General features: G+C 38.1%; 1 protein-coding gene across 1 annotated transcript in view; it reads left to right on the forward strand.

The window, feature by feature from the left end:
• Window positions 1–18: 18 nt before the first annotated feature.
• The window catches only part of nploc4 (NPL4 homolog, ubiquitin recognition factor), a 52,098-nt gene continuing 32,798 nt past the window's right edge, over window positions 19–19,318 (forward strand). The window contains exons 1-6 of the mRNA XM_059948533.1: window positions 19–175; window positions 7,907–7,987; window positions 10,900–11,012; window positions 12,859–13,050; window positions 14,445–14,493; window positions 19,092–19,186. Coding sequence (XP_059804516.1) covers window positions 161–175; window positions 7,907–7,987; window positions 10,900–11,012; window positions 12,859–13,050; window positions 14,445–14,493; window positions 19,092–19,186 — 545 coding nt within the window. The 5' untranslated portion in view covers window positions 19–160. The remainder of the gene's footprint in view (window positions 176–7,906; window positions 7,988–10,899; window positions 11,013–12,858; window positions 13,051–14,444; window positions 14,494–19,091; window positions 19,187–19,318) is intronic.

Below are 19,318 nucleotides of genomic sequence, written 5' to 3' on the forward strand. Positions count from 1 at the left end.
TAGTTGCAGAGTTCTCCTAGTGCGGAGGGGACTATATGTGCGGCGGATCTGTTTACACCGCACTAGTGCGCGGCGGCGGTGGCTTTTTCGGGTGACACTCGGAGTGACGGAGAAATTTGAAGCTAATCTTTCGGTAAAAAAGAGCCGGTGGAGGAGCGACATGGCGGAGAATATCGTGAGTAGTTAGCTGAGGTTCGGTGTTTCGCCGCCTGGGCTTGACTCGCTCCAGCCCTTGGTTATCAGCTTGCCCGGGGCCGGCTGTAGAGGAAGGCCCGACACGGCCCCGGCGTTCAGCGCTATGAGGCAGCAGTTTGAGGGAATAAACCGCGGGCCTGGAGCAGAGCTGGCAGCGGTGGGCCGGAGTCTGGCGAAAATTGTCTCCACCGTGTACAAATGAGCGGCACGACCCTCAGCCTTGCTCTGAACATCGCTTCCCCATAGCCTTAAAATGGTCAGAGTCCGTCTATACACGGGCTCCTGCTTGCCGGGTTTTCTGCTGGTCATTGTGTCTATTCTCTTCCGCGGATTATTGGAGAATGAAACCACGACATTTCTATTTATTTCCTAATTCCGTGTGTATACTGTCAGTGTTAATTGTTTGAATAAGGTACTTGCCCAGAATAGTGTACTAAACTGGTATAAGTAAAACTAGATACTATTTCCAAGTGAAATACGCAACAGTGGAAAGATCAGTCAGATTTAACTAATTCCATATCATTCTTCTCTCTCTCGTCAACAGGCTTGACAATTTTAACTGCTTTCATTGATCCCTTTGTTAAGCCAGGATCCTTGGTTTGTGTTAAGTTTGAATAGAGGAGTTGCTGGTATTCTCTAGAGTTAAATTCAGCATGAGTTTGCATTTTTGGGCAGGGAGGAAGGCTTAATGTGTCATTGTAATTTGAGCAAGTAAACCAAAGGATGGAAAATTTCCAGTAGGGTTTTGGTTGGAAACAATTATGTAGTGGTTGCTCATACATTTGGGATGGTCAAACTGTAAACCTATGGACAAGTTAATGTGTAGTATGAAGTTTGCTGTGGAATTTAGTCCAATCACTATTTAAAACTGCTTTAAACCGTGAAATTTAAGAAGCAGAGAACGAAAGCAGAGTTCATTGGACTCTTGAACTGAAGGGAAGGTGGCAGATGTAAAACCTTCTAACTGAAGGACACTCACAAAATGCTGTAGAAAAGAGTAAGCAGACAACGCTTCGGGCTGAGACCCTTCACCAGGACTGATGAAGGTTCTCTGCCCCAAACGTCAACTGTTTTATTCTTTGGAAAGTATTCCCACAATGGTTACAGGTCACTTATTGCTTCCTGGCTCATGTGGGTGTCAGCCTGGATGTATTTGTGACTGCAGCACGCATTGTTCACCCAATTATCAATGAAAGTTTAGAATTTTCTTGACTTGAAGCATTTTGCCATTACTTTATGACAAAATCATTCAGAATCAGGTTTATTATCATTAAGTTTGTTGTTTTGCAATGCAAATACATAAAATTACTATAAATTACAAAATAATACGAAGAAAAGGAATTATGAAATGAATGAAGCTCTTTCAACATTGTGTGGCAGTGTTTTCAGAGAGCAGTTTTGAATTATTCTCCAGAAGAAACAGCTTTCATTGTGATTTAATAAAAATATGGCCAATCTCTTTATTCTGAGTCAAGAACTCCTTGTTCTAGACTCTCCAGTGCAGAGAAACAGCCTCTCATCTGTAATGTAGTGTATGCAGACGGACTGATTTTTTTTTTTTGGTTATGCAATGCATTATTCAAGGGAATTTGTTCTACTCTGCGAGTACAACCTCTGGATACAGGGACCAAGATTGTATGCTCTACTGTTCTCTCGTTGTGACTCTAATGGAGTCACTGAAACCTGGAAGCTCACAGATGCAAAAACCCTATCATGAGGAGCAGGAGTTCTCTCTGAGACCCTCTCAGCAGAATCTCCATGAACCCAAAGTACATCGAGTTTTTATACTGTTTTTTAAAAAAAATACAGCAGGTGATTTAATGCAATTTCAATTTCTACAACCCCTTTATTTACTTAAACATTTTGTGTCTCACTGATGGTTGCTTTGAGTTACACATTTCCAATGGGAACACCATAACTGACAAAATACCTCTGAACGCCGAACACCTCTGCTGGGATAAAGTAATTCACGTGGATGGTCTGAAGATAATGAATCTTAACACCCAAAATTAGGGTTGTCAGGGCTGACTTGAGCTGACCAATATACATTTATTAATATGCCTATGACTATAAACAAAATAAGCTTGGCCTGGAGCCTTCCACAATCTCAGCCACAATGATGCAAAATAACTGAAAGTGTCCGACACCTGGTAGACTAATTAATTTAGCCACGTTGTCATGCATTTGATTTATGCATACAAGAATTTCTCATGGTTTTGTTAACTTACAAACCATGAGCAGCTCCTGCTGCAGACACAGTAGCTTGTGCTCTGTGGGTGGCTCTGTAAATAGTACTGTTTGTGTCTGTAGCTCTCCTTTTTAAAAAAATAACTGATTACTGCATGCAGTTTCATTTGAACAGTTTTTGAAGACTTAATCTCTTTAGTATTAATGCCTGCTGATCACCTAACAGTAATTCCTGAAGGATGACCTATGTCTAACAATCCCTAATGTTCTGGCCTTTGCCAAATCAGTATATATATACTGACAATAAAGCTCAACATATTATTAGTTTCTCCAAAGCCGTCTTGTCCTTGCATCAGATTCTGTTTTCCAGTAGTTCTGTCATATATATTGTCTACAGTGAAGTCTCAGCAAATTACTAGACAGCCTTTGTATCCGTTTCCTCACTTTCCATTATAGTTTGAGGCCTATGTAAATGTTTGTTTCTATCTTTTATGCACACTTTTTGAAGTCTTAAACACTTTACTAATTTATTTTCTTACTTTTTTTCTCCAGTCTTTCCTATTTTAAAAGTTGATCCAGTCCTCATGATTACTACTCACACTTTTGTTTTAACATCAATTTTCTCTGATCGTGGTGGGTAGCTCTGAATGCAATGCACTTGTCCTGCTCTTCTCCCTGGATAGATACGGAAGAGAATTTGAAACTTTTTTCATGTGGATGGTGTTTAGGATCTAGAATTTATCATCAATGGAAGAGTTGTGTTAGGTTGTTCTACAATCAAATAAAGTGGCTGTGAGTTGGATGGTCTTTGCCATTATGATCCTATGATATATACTGTAAATTTGATCCATTTGCTCTGTGGCCTTTAATAGAATGATACAGAGCAATTAGTGTTTTGAATCACCGATATATTAACAACATCTTAAAAGGTACATGGCAAGCAAAAAGAGGTTTAGAGGAGAGGTTCCCAACCTGACATCCATAGACCCCTCAGTTAATGGTTGGGTGCCTCTTGTTTAGAGAGAGATGGGTCAAGCACAGGGGAATAGGTTTGAAATTTTGTTTAGCATGGACCAGTTGGGCTAAAGGGTCCATTTTTGTGCTGTATGATTATGATGTTGATAACTGCATGTCACTCAGTATTTGCAATAAATTTACATTTTAAAATTTCTGTCATTAGAAAAATTTGCCCTTTAAATGTCATTGTTGACTAAACGACCCAATAAAAATGTGGGTATTATTTTGTTTGTGTTTTTGTATCTCCTTCACTCCTGACTGGTTATCCATTTAGCCACATTTTGAAAATACAACAAACAATCCTCTGAAATTATTTGGTGGTTTATCATATGAATAGCATTCTGCTCTAATTTTCCACTGACTGTTTCTGTACACTTACACATACCTCCACTAGATGTAGAACGCATACCTCAATTACAGATAAGCTGTAGAAGTCCTGCCTCCACAGCAAATAACTGGGTCGAGAGCTTTATCTTTAGAATTATCCACCGAGGAGGAATAAATAGGAGGTTGGATCTAGGGTAAAAGACCTATAGTTAGAAGGATGACTTTAGACAGTCTGGGACAGCTTGCTTTAAGAAGACCGAGGGAAGTGTGTAAAATGATGTTGGATCTGCACAGAATGGATAGTGGGTTGTTTTATTTGCTTTGAAGCTGCAAGTACAGAATTGAGGAGGAAAACTTGTTTACTGCTACATTGGTTAGAATCTGCAATGGACGAGGAAAACTTGTTTAATGCTACATTGGTTGGAATCTGCAATGGACCAACTGAAAGAACATTGGTAATGGCTGATGGGTAGAGTTAGGAACATAGAGCCAGTGGCTATGACGGACCAAAAGGCCTCCCTTCCATTCTGAAATCTTTCTATAATATTATCTTGAAACTTCACCCAGAAGCAAAGTACTGTGGATTCTGGTTAATTGGGTCATCAGTTAATTAGGGCAGCTGCTTACCTGGGATAACACTTAAAAAAAACAAATCGAGAAAATATCCAGGATCCCTTTTTTTATTTCAGACAATATGTCACTTAATTGGGAGACTGTTGCTGAACATTTTCTAACTTGTGTCAGTTGCACGTGCTTGTGTTCAAAAAGCAGAGATTTTTGTTGCTGATAGCTGGAAAGAAATAAACACTAAGACAATTCAGAACTGTTTTGCACACTGTGGTTTCAATCATTCAGACTTGGAAATCCCAGCAACATACAGGAATGAGAGGTTATCCACTTTGGTGGCAAGAACAGGAAGGCAGATTACTATCTAAATGGAGTCAAGTTAGGAAAAGGGGAAGTACAACGAGATCTAGCTGTTCTTGTACATCAGTCAATGAAAGCAAGCATGCAGGTACAGCAGGCAGTGAAGAAAGCTAATGGCATGCTGGCCTTTATAACAAGAGGAATTGAGTATAGGAGTGAAGAGGTCCTTCTGCAGCTGTACAGGGCCCTGGTGAGACCCCACCTGGAGTATTGTGTGCAGTTTTGGTCTCCCATTTTGAGGAGGAACATTCTTGCTATTGAGGGAGTGCAGCGTAGGTTCACAAGGTTAATTCCGGGAATGGCGGGACTGTCATATGTTGAAAGATTGGAGCGACTGGGCTTGTATACACTGGAATTTAGAAGGATCAGAGGGGATCTGATTGAGACATATAAGATTATTAAGGGATTGGACACGCTGGAGGCAGGAAGCATGTTCCCGCTGATGGGTGAGTCCAGAACTAGAGGCCACAGTTTAAGAATAAGGGGTAGGCCATTTAGAACTGAGATGCGGAAAAACTTTTTCACCCAGAGAGTGGTGGATATGTGGAATGCTGTGCCCCAGAAGGCAGTGGAGACCAAGTCTCTGGATGCATTCAAGAGAGAGTTAGATAGAGCTCTTATAGATAGCAGGGTCAAGGGATATGGGGAGAGGGCAGGAACGGGGTACTGATTGTGTATAATCAGCCATGATCACAGTGAATGGTGGTGATGGCTAGAAGGGCCGAATGGCCTACCCCTGCACCTATTGTCTGTTGTCTATTGTCTATTGAAAATAGTGAAACTATTTCACTATTTCAAGTTAGGAACCATGAAGAATTTGAAGGTAAATTCCGACAATCATCTTGACACCATTGACATATGCAGGTGATATTAAATCTGGTTCTGATTGTGAATATTACCTTTGGTCTTCACTTGTAGCTCTCAGGTGTTTGTATACAACAGTGGTCATACCCTGGTACACCACTTCAACAGGCAAACTAAACCACGTGAGGGTAGCCAGTGGGTCTTAGCCGTGTGAGATGAGGAACTTCTTTTGGCTGACTGGATGGATGAGATTTTTAACGAAATTCAATGGCCAGGGAGGCAGTTCTGCAATGCTATGTAGAGAGCGAATCATATGATGAGACACGGAAGAGGTCATGATTGTCCACTGTGACCAGGGAAGACCCCGGTTGTGATGTCTGCTCATCCCACTGGACCTGGATTTCAGTTCCACTGCCCCAGTGGAACTGCTTTTCCACTTTTAAAAACTCCTGCACAGGATTTCTGTCATCAGATATGGCTACCAATATCAGTAATATTGGTAGTTCTAACTTATTCTGTATTTCATTTAAATACATAATTTGCTACTCAGTTATAGAGTAGTTTGTCTTTTTATGGTAGTTCTAATTTTTTTTTGTATTTCATTTAAATACATAATTTGTTACTCACTTAAACAGTAGTTTGTCTTTTTTTTATACCTTTAACTATTTCCATGAAACCTCATTAATTGGGGCAGCCATTTAATTGAGCCAAAATGTACTGGTCCCGATGTGTCCCTATTAACTGGAATCCACTGTATTTCATTTTCCAAATCAGTAGGCCTTGAATACCCATTGTAATTAGTTGAACTTCAGATGATGTGACAGCTGAGAGACTATTTCCCAGTGTAATGTCAGGGAGTTCAGTAAGGCTGGTCCTGGGTGATGAAGCCTAGTAACAGCTGTAGTGCCATCTGTCCTTTCATCCCAGGCTTCTGTACTTGAAAGTGAATGTGCAAAGTTGGCCGGGAAAAGTCTGTGAGATCCAGTCCATTAAGCAGTGAAAGAAAACACAAACTGTAATGTGGCAGTATAACATTACTTATGAGGTAGGTTAACTGAACAGCAACAGTAGAGAGGAAAATACAAGCTGTATTTGAGATAAGTTACTTGCGTGTTTATATGAGAATTGTTCTTACCATTTATGGAATGATCTGACCTGTCAGTCTTTCATAAAATTGAATTAGAAAGCAACTGGGGCCAAAAAAATTTCTTCAGAACTACAGAAATGCTGCCAATTAACTATTGAACTAGTCACAGCAACATGCACGCGGACACACAATACTGGAGGAACTCAGCAGGCCAGGCAGCATTATCAGAAAAGAGTACAGTTGACGATTCGGGCTGAGAAGTCCTGTTGAAGGGTCTCAGCCCGAGACGCCAGCTGTACTCTTCCATAGATGCTGCCTGGCCTGCTGAATTCCTCTAGCAATTTGTGTGTGTTACTTGGATTTCCAGCATTTGTAGACTTTCTCTTTGTGATTGAACTAGTCATCATGGTGTGGCCTGCTACTGTTATTGTGAGAATAACCAAATGAAACAGCTTGATATTTGTGACTATTGTAATAAATTAATATAGAAGTCCTGGGAGTGAAGCTGTTTTTACAAAAGAGGAATAGAGAAACCGATACTTAAACATTGGGCATAACATCTGCTCCAAATATTCCTTTCCATAGATGCTGCTTGACCCGATTTCCTCTAGCATTTTGTGTCATGCATATGGCTGATGATAGATATTATATTGAGATGGCAAGTCAGGGAATGTGGATATTTTTATATAAATTGTAATATTTCAAAATCCAGCTGTTTACAAATCATGGGTGAATTAGTGGCTAGCAAAATGATCAATATTGTGTAATGGATTATAAAACTGAACTAATATATCAGTGCAGAACTTTATAGTCTGACTTGTGTATATATTGACCAGTTTCACTATGCTTTATTAAGACAAAAAAGCATTCCAAAGACTCTGCTAACTGCCCATTGTCTTTGGTATTAATTGTTTATATGCAGTTTTGGTTATAGTTATATTGCTTAACTTGTAACACTGCAATATATAGTCTTCGCAGCAGCAAATCAATATAGGCCCACTAGGTAGGCTAAGCACCGGAGTAGTGGGACTTGCTTCTGATTAAGAAGAAAGCTTTATAACAGGGTTAAAAGCTCCAGCAATCTCCTATAAAAAGAGCATTCCCTTTTCTGTGCCTACTGCTGTCATGTGAAAGTAACACCTGACAGTCGTGGTTTTATCAATTCACCTGTGTAGAGACCTGCACTTTAGTTTTCAGGGCTTTATTTAAGATGTCTTTGTTTTTAAAAATAATTGTCAATGAAACTATCTAATGTTCTGAATTGCAGTTTAATCTAGGACATTATAAAGGATCTAATGTCACTGTTGCAAAAGCTTTAATAAGTTTTGACATTTTTGTACGTACTCATATTTTTTTTTGTAGATTGTTCGCATCCAGTCACCACATGGCATGAAACGGATTAATGTGGGGAAGCGAGAAACTGGAGCCCAGTTTTTGAAAAAGGTAATGAGCTATTTTCAAGGACATTTCTTTCAGAGTAAACTTGTGTATTCTTTACATTTACCCATCTGACCAAATTACTTAACAAAGCTATTGTAAAGAAAAACCGCTACAGCCCTTTTTTAATTGCTTTACTCAAACATTTATTAATGTTGCCAGTGGGATGATGGACAGGTCAGAATTCTCTTGTCTGTTCTGTTTGTGCCATCTTAAAGTAATGCGATTTCTCAGAGTGGTTTTAGGACCAGGTTTAAAATCTCAGGCTATGTTGGGGAGGAAGTGGGGGTGTAGGAACATTAGGAAACAAAAATAGATAATTTTTTTCCCTACACCTCTAATTTGTTGAAACTAGTACACTGACATAAGAATTTGGTCAAATCAAATTCCACTACAGGATGGCAATCTGTCCTAAAGGTTCACAGATCTGTGGGAAACAAACCACCAATAATCTAGATCTAGTTTTGCACAGCCTAAAATGTAAACTATAGTGTTCCCTGCTCTATTTTAGGTAAAATCTAAACTGGCACACTGTCTGTGCGCAGCAGTTTGTAAACAACATCCAAAATCCAGTGCTAGTTTTTGAGGTTATCTTGGTCACTATGATACTCCATCCTGTACGTTACACTAGTAGCCCTCCTTCATCCTTTCTTCAAAACTTTAATTATGCTTGTCTTGTAATTTGTGACCTGACACTCCCTTACTAGCTGCAGTTGCAGCTCAAAGGTATGTGCACTTGCCTTCTCTGGACGGGGTCAGTGTACCCTGATGCTCTGAAGTACTGTAGACTCCGGTGGTTTTGTGTGAGCAGTGCCAGGTGTTCCTGTGATATTGTAGTAATCTTTTATACCTTCTGCTAAATCTCTGCATTTCATAATATGGAGCACAGAGAATTTCTTCCAAGTGTGATAGGGCAGTGGTTGCTGCCCATGTGTACTGTTTCAGCAGGAGTTTGGGAATGTGGGTTGGGTAATTTGCTGAAGACCTGTTTTAGGAACATTGGCTGGGTGTACAGTGGAGCTGGAGACAAAAATGTGTATTGGTTGTGGGGTTGGAGCCAAAGCACTGATATTTATTCGACTGCTAGCATGATGGGTTGTAGTAATTCCCCACAGAGCAACACTGTGGTTCACTGGTGCCATCTTGCAGAACTCTACTGGCCTGACTGGTGCCTTATTCTTTCTGTTACCTCTATCAACCTGGTCTCAGAACATAGTGTCAAATGGAGCTTTGACACAAGTGAATCAATATTAAAACACTCTGGTCCCCATAAAGTCAGCTCTTCTCAGACAACACAGGCATCCTGTCAACTCCTAGCCTACAGAAGACAGTGTCTGTGGTTAATGGCTGCTTTGAAGTATGCTCTAATTGGCACCCATGAAAATGCTCTTGTGGTTCTTGTTACGTGGAATGGGTTCGTGAAATGAAGCAGGAAGTCCAGGAGTTAGTTTTTTTGCAAAGATTGAGTGTTCAAGATTTCTAAACACCTTCATTCCTCAAAGGAGAAGAAACATCATTTCTGGGAGTTAAAGCCAGAGGTCAAGCAGAAAACCCAGGACCTGAAGAAAAAATGGTTCATGTAGTGAATACTGGAGGCTCAGTACTTGCTGACAGTAATGATGTTCATGGGTTCTTTGATGCTGTCAAGGCTTTGATCTGGGAGTCGGGAATGGAGGTAAACTTACTAGGGAGAGAACCAGTCAGTGATTATTGGAAGGAACATTTTGAAGACCAACCTTAGCTGTGGCTTTGTCCTTAATGTAAGCATGTTCGATAGAAATCTTCTTTAATCAGCATTGTCACTGTTCCTGATGTGCAAAAAGTTAAAATAGCTGTATCCCATCTAAAAAATAATGGGGGCTTGAGAGCAAGCAACATTTTTATTGAGCTTTAGTAACAAATTCACAATCTCATTGTTCATTTCTCAGAAAAGTTGTGTGTGCCAGAGATGGTTGTAATTATGACATCTTCAGGCAAAGGGATAAATTGAATGGTTGTAGCTACAGAGGCATCTCACTGCTTTCTTCGTAACAGAAACTTGACACTTGAATTGTCCTTAGTTAGCTCATCCTGATAATTGAGGAATTGCTTCCCAACTCATTGGAATCCATCCATCCAGAGCTACAGATGACATGATCGTATTTGCAGCGGCCTTTGATCTCACTTAAAACTTAGTCTCTCCCAAACATCAGAGTCAGAAACACTCCAAAATTCAGCTGCCCACAGAAATCCGTTATAATTTTCATGTTTGTTTCACAATTGCTTGCAAGCCATGATTTTAATTCAAGGGTATGTAAGACAGTCAATTTTGGAGATGACCAATATCAGAGAAGACTGTTTTTGCCTTGATTCTTCCTTTTTTTATCACATTGTTGCATTTTACTTTTATCAAACATTCTCCAGTAGTGAAGCTACTGAAGCCCATGAGAGAATGGATGTCTCAAACAACACTGACGAGGAAAAGATCCTGTAACAATCTTGCCCAAATGCATAACACTGTCCATCAATGATAAAAATCTCAGAAAGATCTTGGAAAATGTGGTCCATTTTATTATTCACATGATTTGGGCTGCTAAACATTAGAAAATCAAAAATATAAGAGCATTTCCCATTTTAAAACATAGGAGATTGGTATGTTTTGAATACTGAACTCTGGGTCTTAGGAGTTCTAATGCTGGAATTAGTCAGCAGAGTTGAAAGCAATTTTAGCCCAGTGTCCATATGAAGATTAAATGTTGAGTAAATTGGGGAGAAAGAAGGTTGATAGTCCACAAAAAATATGTGCTTAATATTGCATTTGTAGATGGATATATAAATGTGGGTCAGTGGCTGCACACTTAAGTATAAGCATGCAAAATGTTAGAAACTTTTTCTTTCTGAATCCAAATCATAATTTAGTTTTGTTACTTTCTTTTTAGGTTGCAAAGGAATTTGGCTGTTCCAACAATGGCTTTTCTGTATATCTGAACAGAAATAAAACAGGAGAGATCTCCCCTACAACGAGTAAATCACTCTCTTTGCTTAAAATAAAGTGCGTATTGGTATTTGTTCATGTTTTCTTGAGCATTTTTTAAACAACCACAAGTGTGGAATGAAATGTATGACCAAGTGATGTTTTAAAATATGTTAATAACAAAGTTATTGATGATGAAGTGTTTTAGTATTAAAGTGGACATGTTGCTCCCCTGTCATCAATTTAGCTATTAGATTTTTAAAATAATTTACTGACGCTTTACAAGTATGATTGAGAAAGTGATTCTTTCAAAAGGGGTTCTTATTCAAACCTTCATCAGTTGGGGGATTGAGTTAAAGAGCTGTGAGGTAATGTTGCTGTTTTGTAAAACTTAGAATACACCATAGTTGGAATATTATGTTCGGTTCTAGTTGCCTCATTATCGGAGGAATTTGGTAGCTTTAGAGAGGGTTCAGCGGAGATTTACTAGAATGCTGCCTGGATTGTAGAGTGTATGTTATGAGGATAGGTTGAGTGAGCTAGCGCTATTCTCTTTGGAGTGAAGGGGATGAAAGGTGACTTGACAGAGGTGTATGAGATGATAAATGGCGTAGATTGAGTGGACAGCCAGAGTCTTAGATTGAAATGGCTAATATGAGGGGCCATAATTTAAAGATGATTGGAGGAAAATAGGGAGATTTTGGAGGCAAGCTTTTTTTTTTACAGAGAAGTGATAGGTGTGTGGAATGTGCTGCCAGGGGAATGGTAGAGGCAGATACATTGGGGACATTTAAGAGACTCTTAGTAGGCACAAGTAGGATGAAAGAAAAATGGAGGCCTATGTAAGAGGGAAGGGCTAGATTGATCTTGGAGTAGGATTGATCTTAGTGCAACTTTGTGGCTGAAGTTCCTGTATTGTGCTGTACTGTTCTACTGTATGTAAACAAAGGTTGTGTAAGACATCAGTTGTTGCCAATTATAGAGTGTACATAATAATAGAATATATTGTCTCTGCTAGTGCAGTAAAATCAAGATTTTGTTTTAGAAATGTGTCTACTTAATTTGATGGAAGTTAAATTAATATGTCATTGAGGACGAAACACCTGCACATATTTTCCTTGACTGAGTTGCCCTAGTGGAATAGAGGTGAGGAGATTTTACTTGTTTTATTCTTACACGTGAAAAAACGCTATTTATTGTCTCAAAAAATAGATTGTAGACAGTTTATTTAGGATGAATGCAGTTGACGTTTAACTATTACAACTTCTATTGCCGTTTTCAGTTGGAAAGCAATGAAATCAACTGATTTCATTTGCAGAGGAAAATGAACAAGATCTCAGTACTCCTGTAAATAATGATAATGTTGCAACAATTTTCAGTTACTTTAAACATGTCTATTAATCTGTTTAACAGCTGGGAATCCATCATATCTAGGCTTGACGTTTAACCTCAGTACAAAAATTGCATTAACAATTAGATGAAGGGGCACTGTTCTGATTATTTTTCTCATTATGTAAGAGATAATGTAGCCAAAAATAAAGTGAATGCTATAGATAATTAATATGAAGAAATAGCGGGAGGTTGTTTTACCATTTGCACCCTAAACATTGAGCTACAGATTTAGTAACATGTATAAAGAATCAGAGATTGTTATTTTGTCAGAAAACATTCAGCAAAAACCATCTTAAATTAACTATGAACACTAATTACAATAAACACAAAACACTATTTGCAATTAAGTTTGGTATGTATTTTTTAAATTGCTTGCCTCTTAATAAAAAAAATCTTTATATACTCTGAGCAGAGATATTCCAAGGGAAATTGGGTTTTTAAATTTTGTTTGTATACAGAAAGCTTGAAAATGGATTGTTCCAATGTGATTATCTGTGTTTGATTTCATTATTTATTAATATTTTTTTCTTAGACATGGAGACTTGCTGTACCTCTTTCCATCCAGTGATGCTGGGACTTCTACTCAGGTCATGGAAACTTCAACCCAGGCTCAAGGAGGGTCACGAGTTTTAACCCCATCTTCTGTGAATGTTGTGGAGGATGAAATTGATCAGTATTTAAGCAAGCAAGATGGAAAGATTTATAGAAACAGGGACCACCAACAGTAAGATTTTCTGAACAGAAATCTATAGAACTGCACTAATTACTTGATAAATAATATCAGCTTACATTTTATGATTTGTAACTATTAATTTCATAAGCCACGAAGCGCTCTAGTTACAAGAAAAAATTCTGTATCTAAGATTTAACCACTTCATTCATTATGTGCTGAGTCATATGCCATAGACGATCCTGGTCTTTCCATGACCATGATTGTTCTTGACAAATTTTTCTACAGTATTGCTTTGCCATTGCCACCTTCTGGGCAGTGTCCTTATGGGGCAGGTGAATCCAGCCATTATCAATATTCTTCAGAGATTGTATGCCTGGCGTCAGTGGTCACATCACCAGGACTTGTGATGTGGTCTAGCTGCTCCCATGACCGTTTACCACCTGCTCCCTTGGGTTCACATGACACTGATCAGGGAGTTAAGCAGGTGCTACACTTTGCCCAAGGGTGACCTGCAGGCTAGCGGAGAGAAAGAGCGCCTTACACCTCCTTTGGTAGAGACGTATCTCCACCCAACCACCCTATTTAACCACTTAGGAGATTTAATTTTTAAAAATAATTTTCCCTTTTCCTCTTCACTTTTATCCACAGTCTGAAGAATTGATGGCTTCTGCTGAAATGTTGCCATGCCTTTTTAAACCAGTTGTGAAAATATGGCTTTTGCACACCAAAAAAGAGGCAAAGACTCGGGTGCTAATTTATTCCATTTTGGAGTCTAACATGTTTAAATCTTATGAATTGAACATCACTCTTATTTATGTTTTGTTTATGGGTTGTTCATGTTGTGGCAATGTCAGCACTTAATACTTCATAATTGCTCCTGATTTGAACCAGTTGAATGTGAATTTTGAGTCACATATGGTCTAAACGAGACAAGGCCAGCATGTTTGCCTCCTTCAAGGATGTGAATGGATCAGATGGCTATTAATGATGATCTGGTGATTTTGTGGTGGTGTTATTATGATGTATTTTTATTCCTTGAATTTAACTTTCACATACCATTTGGGTTAATTCAAGGTTCCATTGATGACTTAATGGCCCAGGATTCTGACTGAGTTTGCTATTGTATCCCTTACAACTATTGTAACTACTTCTCCCTTACAACCCCTCGCCAACCCCAGGAGTTGTATACAACTCCTCATACAATAAGGCCGTTGGATAATGATCAGATCAACTGATAAATAACACCATTAGCTAACGTAATCTGCCCTATTTATAACTTCAAAAGGCTATTTAATCTGTGGAAAGGAATTCAGCCTGTATTTGTATCCCAGAACTAAACTGTGAAGATGGTACCTTTGTTCTATGTGGAAATTTTAATGGAGTTTTACACAAATCAAACTCTATCCTAGGGGCTCTGTTAGCATTTTGATTTATGTTTTTCATAGGTGTCGACATGGTCCTCTTGGTAAATGTGTTCACTGTGTACCGTTAGAGGTAAGGAAGTCTCTTCAGTCATTCTGTTTAGAAACTTATATTGAAAATATGAATTGAGACAGTATGAGATGCCTTTGACATTGCTATTATTGCAAGGACATTTCAGTCTCAAATATGTATATATTAAATGTGTATTTGTAAAATGTCTTTGAGCAAACAATTGAGGGGAATTTATGCCTGTAAACTGTTGCTGTAATTCCACTGAAAGTGTTAGTGTTGATTGTCCTTATATTTTTGATCTTAAAGAGCATTGATTTGTGTAGTACAGATATGAGCATTTTTAAATTAATTTTAACCTTGTTCTGCTTAAATATTAAGCTCTGTGCATTTTCAAATAAATACCATTGAGATACCTTTCTTTCTTGCCCACCCCAAACTAACTATTTCTTGTTCAACTATGCAATAAGTCTATTGAGTTCTCAATCCATATTGAAATGCATAAAAACTATAAAAAAAATGAAATGTGGCACCTTACAGAAGATGTTTTCCTTTAATGTAATAAGCATTTTAAATTGGTATCTATTTTCACTACCAGTGAAAATATTAATTGGTGTCATGGCAATATCTTAACTTGGAATTGAGATATATAATGTCCCTTCGGAAAGGAAATTGGATATTCTATATTTGGTTATTAAGTCTACAGACTTACTCACACTGTGCCAATTTTTTCCCCATGATTTTTGTGCTAGCAAAACAATTGTAAAACCCTTTAGAGGACTGTGTACTTTCTGCTTTTGTTTTTTTCTAGTTAGCATGCACTTAACTGTCTCCTTCTCAAATCGATTTATTGTGTTTCTGGGAGAGTACTGTACACACTAATGCTGTCAGTTTGGAACAAAAATCAATCCCCCTCTTGGAGTTGTTGATGCCATCATATTAGTTGTGTAGTTTGTGATAATGGAATTTAGTGAACAATTGATTTTGATGTATAATTCAGTAAGCTGTTAATGCAGTCTAGGCTACTGTACCTGCCAGGAGACTGATAAGATTTAACTTGCAATTCACTTTTTTTTCCCTTCCAAATACTTTAAGCAAAATGCCCTTATTGTTGCTTGTATTGTTAACAACTCTTGTTATTTTAGTTTTCAGTTTCTTTTCATTCCACATAAAAGATGTAATGATTTATTAATCTGTATTTATCAATCTTTGTTATTAATCTGTATAAAGTGTTCATTAGCCTTTGTCTAGAAAAAAGATCACATTATCTTTTAAATCCCTCTGTTGTGAACACTGTCAAAGTTATGGGTGAATTAGAGGTTGGTGTGAGTTGCCAAAGAGGTTAGTGTAAAGGGAGATATAAAATAAAATCTAGGAAATGATACAACTGGTCAGAAACCCAAGACAAAAATAGCTTTCGTGCTTTAAGTGCAACATTTAACAAAAGAAGCTCTATGGGAAGACACTGGAAGGAAATAGGAGGAGGTATGGAATCAAAATATGGCATGTTAAACTATTTTTTTTCTATTTAGTACTTAGACAAAATGGAAACTTATAGATAGTTTAACCACAAGGGAAGGACAGAAGAATGCATAGTAGCAAATGAGAATAAGGTCAGTCTTGTAGTGGTGGGCAAGGTAGATGCTGGGTGTCTGATATTATAACCTGAAGTACTGATAACAGACAGTAGGCTCAGAAAAGAAGAAAGATATTGTGATGCTGCAAGTCTCTTCCCTCTATCACCAGCATCCATCCACAGATGTTCTAACAATCTAATCTCAAAGGCTTAACAGCTTTTCTTTGCCTTCAAATTCCATCAAGTCCATGCTGCCTTCTTTGTAAGTTTTATTTATGCTCGGAAGTGATCGGTATAAAGCTGACTGAGTGGCCTTGATTCTAACTTCAGTCACAAAGGAACAGTGCTTCCCACTAACCTTGATGAAAGCTGTCTACGAACATCTGGTGGTCTGTGATATGGCTTCCTATTTTCTAATGTTGTTTTGTGCCAGGTGTCTTTTCAAGGCTATCTCAGGCACCCAGTGATATCAAGCTTGCTGAACAGCCAATCATATTGAAGTATTGTCAGATGGTAAATGGAAAAAAAACAAGTGCAATTATAATTTTTGTGTGTTAATATTTCAGAGACTGCAACAGATAATTTAAGATGTGTACTTAAGATTAAAGTGCAAGCAAAATGATCAGACCTTTATTTTAACAGAACTACATTTTAAAATAAATGGTAGAATTAGAATCCACAAGTACAAAAACTAATTTTAGAGTGAAGTAATTAAGACCCTAAGACATAGGAGCAGAATTATGTAATTTGGCTCAATGAGACTGCTCCACCATTCCAACATGGCTGACTTCAACACTTTTCTCATGCCACCTCCCCATTGCCTTTGTTGCTATTATTAATCAAGAACCTATCAACCTCTACTTTAAAATATATCCAGTAACTTGGCCTCCACAGCTGTCTGTGGCAATAAATTCCAAAGATTGACCACCCTCTGGCTACAGAAATTCTTCCTCATCACTGTTCTAAAGGGTCATTCCTCTTTTCTGAGGCTGTGGCCTCTGGTCCATGACTCCCCCATTATAGGAAACACCCTGTCTATATTCACTCTAACTAGGCCTTTCAATATTGAATAGATTTCAGTGAGGTACCCCCTCATTTTTCTAAACTCCATTGAGTACAGGCTCAGAGCTATCAAGAATTCATCGTACATCAACCCTTTTCATTGTTATTCTTGTTAACCTCCTGGATTCTCTCCAATGCCAGCACATCCTCCTTAGATAATGGCCCAAAACTGCTCTCAGTACTCCCAAGTACGGTGTTCAGTGTATCTTTCAAATGTCGTTCAAGCATGAAGAAGCACTGATTCATCAGCTGTGGCAGAATGGTAGATGGTAATGGGAGGAAGCATCCTTACCCATATTTGACTTGATGTCATTAGATTTCAAGGGGTCTGTTATTAATATTGAAGACTCTGAGGGCTGCTCATTCCTGCCTCTGGTAGGCCTATCCTGTCTTTCAAAAAGGTAATTTCTTGGAATTGTGGTACAGGCAGTCCCCGGGTTACGAACGAGATCGGTTCCTAAGTCTGACTTTAAGTCGAATATGTAGGTAAGTCGGAATAGGTACATATGGTTCTTATTTAGTGTCAGTTAGTCAAATGTTTGTCTTGGTATATAGTATATATTTTACCTTTCTATGCATATAAAACACTTAAGAAACACTTCCAAATACATTAAAACATCTTAAACATAATAATACAGTACATAATAATAATAGATAATAATAAAAGTAACTACATACAGCACTGTACGAAGAGAGAGAGAGGATGGCGTTCTCCTTCCTCGAGCCGACAAACCGCTGAAGCCGCGTAATGTTTCCAAAATAAGCCAGTCTCGTCCACATTAAATATTTGGTCTAGTAAATAACCTCCCTCCTCAATAATTTTTTTCAACATTTCAGGAAAATCACTTGCAGCACTTGTATCAGCACTTGCTGCTTCACCTTGCACTTTAATATTACATAAATTTGCCCTCACTTTGAAACGATTGAACCAACCCCTACTTGCAACAAATTCTTCATCACAATCACCTTCACTTGCTGTACGTGCAGCTTTTAAATCATTGAAAAGGCTTTGAGCCTTTTTTTTGCACTAAAGTAAGGCTAATAGGCATATTACACTGATTTTGATTATCTAACTTTCGCATTTTATCCTTTAAAATTGTTCCGATCGTTGACCAACTGTAGCCTAATGCATTTCCAGTAACCAATAGCCTTTCACCTCTTTCTGATCGCTTTATTATTTCCATTTTATTTTTAATCGTGATCGGTTTCCTTTTCTTTGATGCATCACCAGCACTTGCATTGGATTTACGCTTTGGAGGCATGGTTACAAGGGTAAATAAGAGAAAAATTTAGGCCAAATACAGAGTTACACACTCAACACGGTGTTAACGGCAACATGATATGACTTAAAATGGCGGATGTCGTTCTCCTTCCTCGAGCCAACAAACTGCAGTGTTTTCAGATTTTTAATATAGGCTTTATGGCAGTCTGTTTGTAAGTACAACTTATTCATAAGTCGGACATTCGTAACCCAGGGACTGCCTGTACTGGAGTAATGTATTAGGTTGGCAAGAATTGATTCTGTGTAAATGACCATGGCAAGCTGTTGCATTAGTCTTAAGGATGTCTCTCTCAATGTAGGTGCCACCCCAGATGTTTGCAATGGAGAGCAAGTTGCTGGGGCTGATTTCAGTGCCTAGAGCAATATTAGGTCATTTGCCTGAAGTATGATTCAAGAAATATGTTGCAATTTCCTATTTTTATAATAATTCTGAATAGGGAACAAAGGTAATTAGAAAAGCTAGAATCAAAAATAGGATTATTTCTTTAAACCCAGGAGATGTATTTTATAGTATGAGTAATAAATAGATGTTTTATTTTTGTTATGTGACTATCAGATACAAGTTCATGCATCTGCAGTTAACTTACATTAATAGCAAAGCTAGACGTGTGTTCATTTTAAATCATCCCCACTTGGATTAATCACATTTGATTTAATATTTATTTGTGTCCATGGACTGATGTGTATAAACAAAATTAATGCAAACAGTGTAGTTGCATTAGTCTGTTTTATATTTTTCAGCCTTTTGATGAAGACTATCTCAATCATCTAGACCCACCTGTTAAGCACATGTCTTTTCATGCATACATCCGAAAGCTTACTGGTGGTGCTGATAAGTAAGTATTCTTGGGTGTAATTTTTGGAAATGCGTAATTGTTTTCCAAAACCAGTTCTGCAGCTTGCAGTTCATGTCACACGCTTGTTTGTTAGAATTGCTATAGGGTTGTGATAAAGTATACAGCAAAATA

This window comes from Hypanus sabinus, chromosome 23, assembly GCF_030144855.1.
Source record: "Hypanus sabinus isolate sHypSab1 chromosome 23, sHypSab1.hap1, whole genome shotgun sequence".
In the NCBI taxonomy this organism is placed as follows: Eukaryota; Metazoa; Chordata; class Chondrichthyes; order Myliobatiformes; family Dasyatidae; genus Hypanus; species Hypanus sabinus.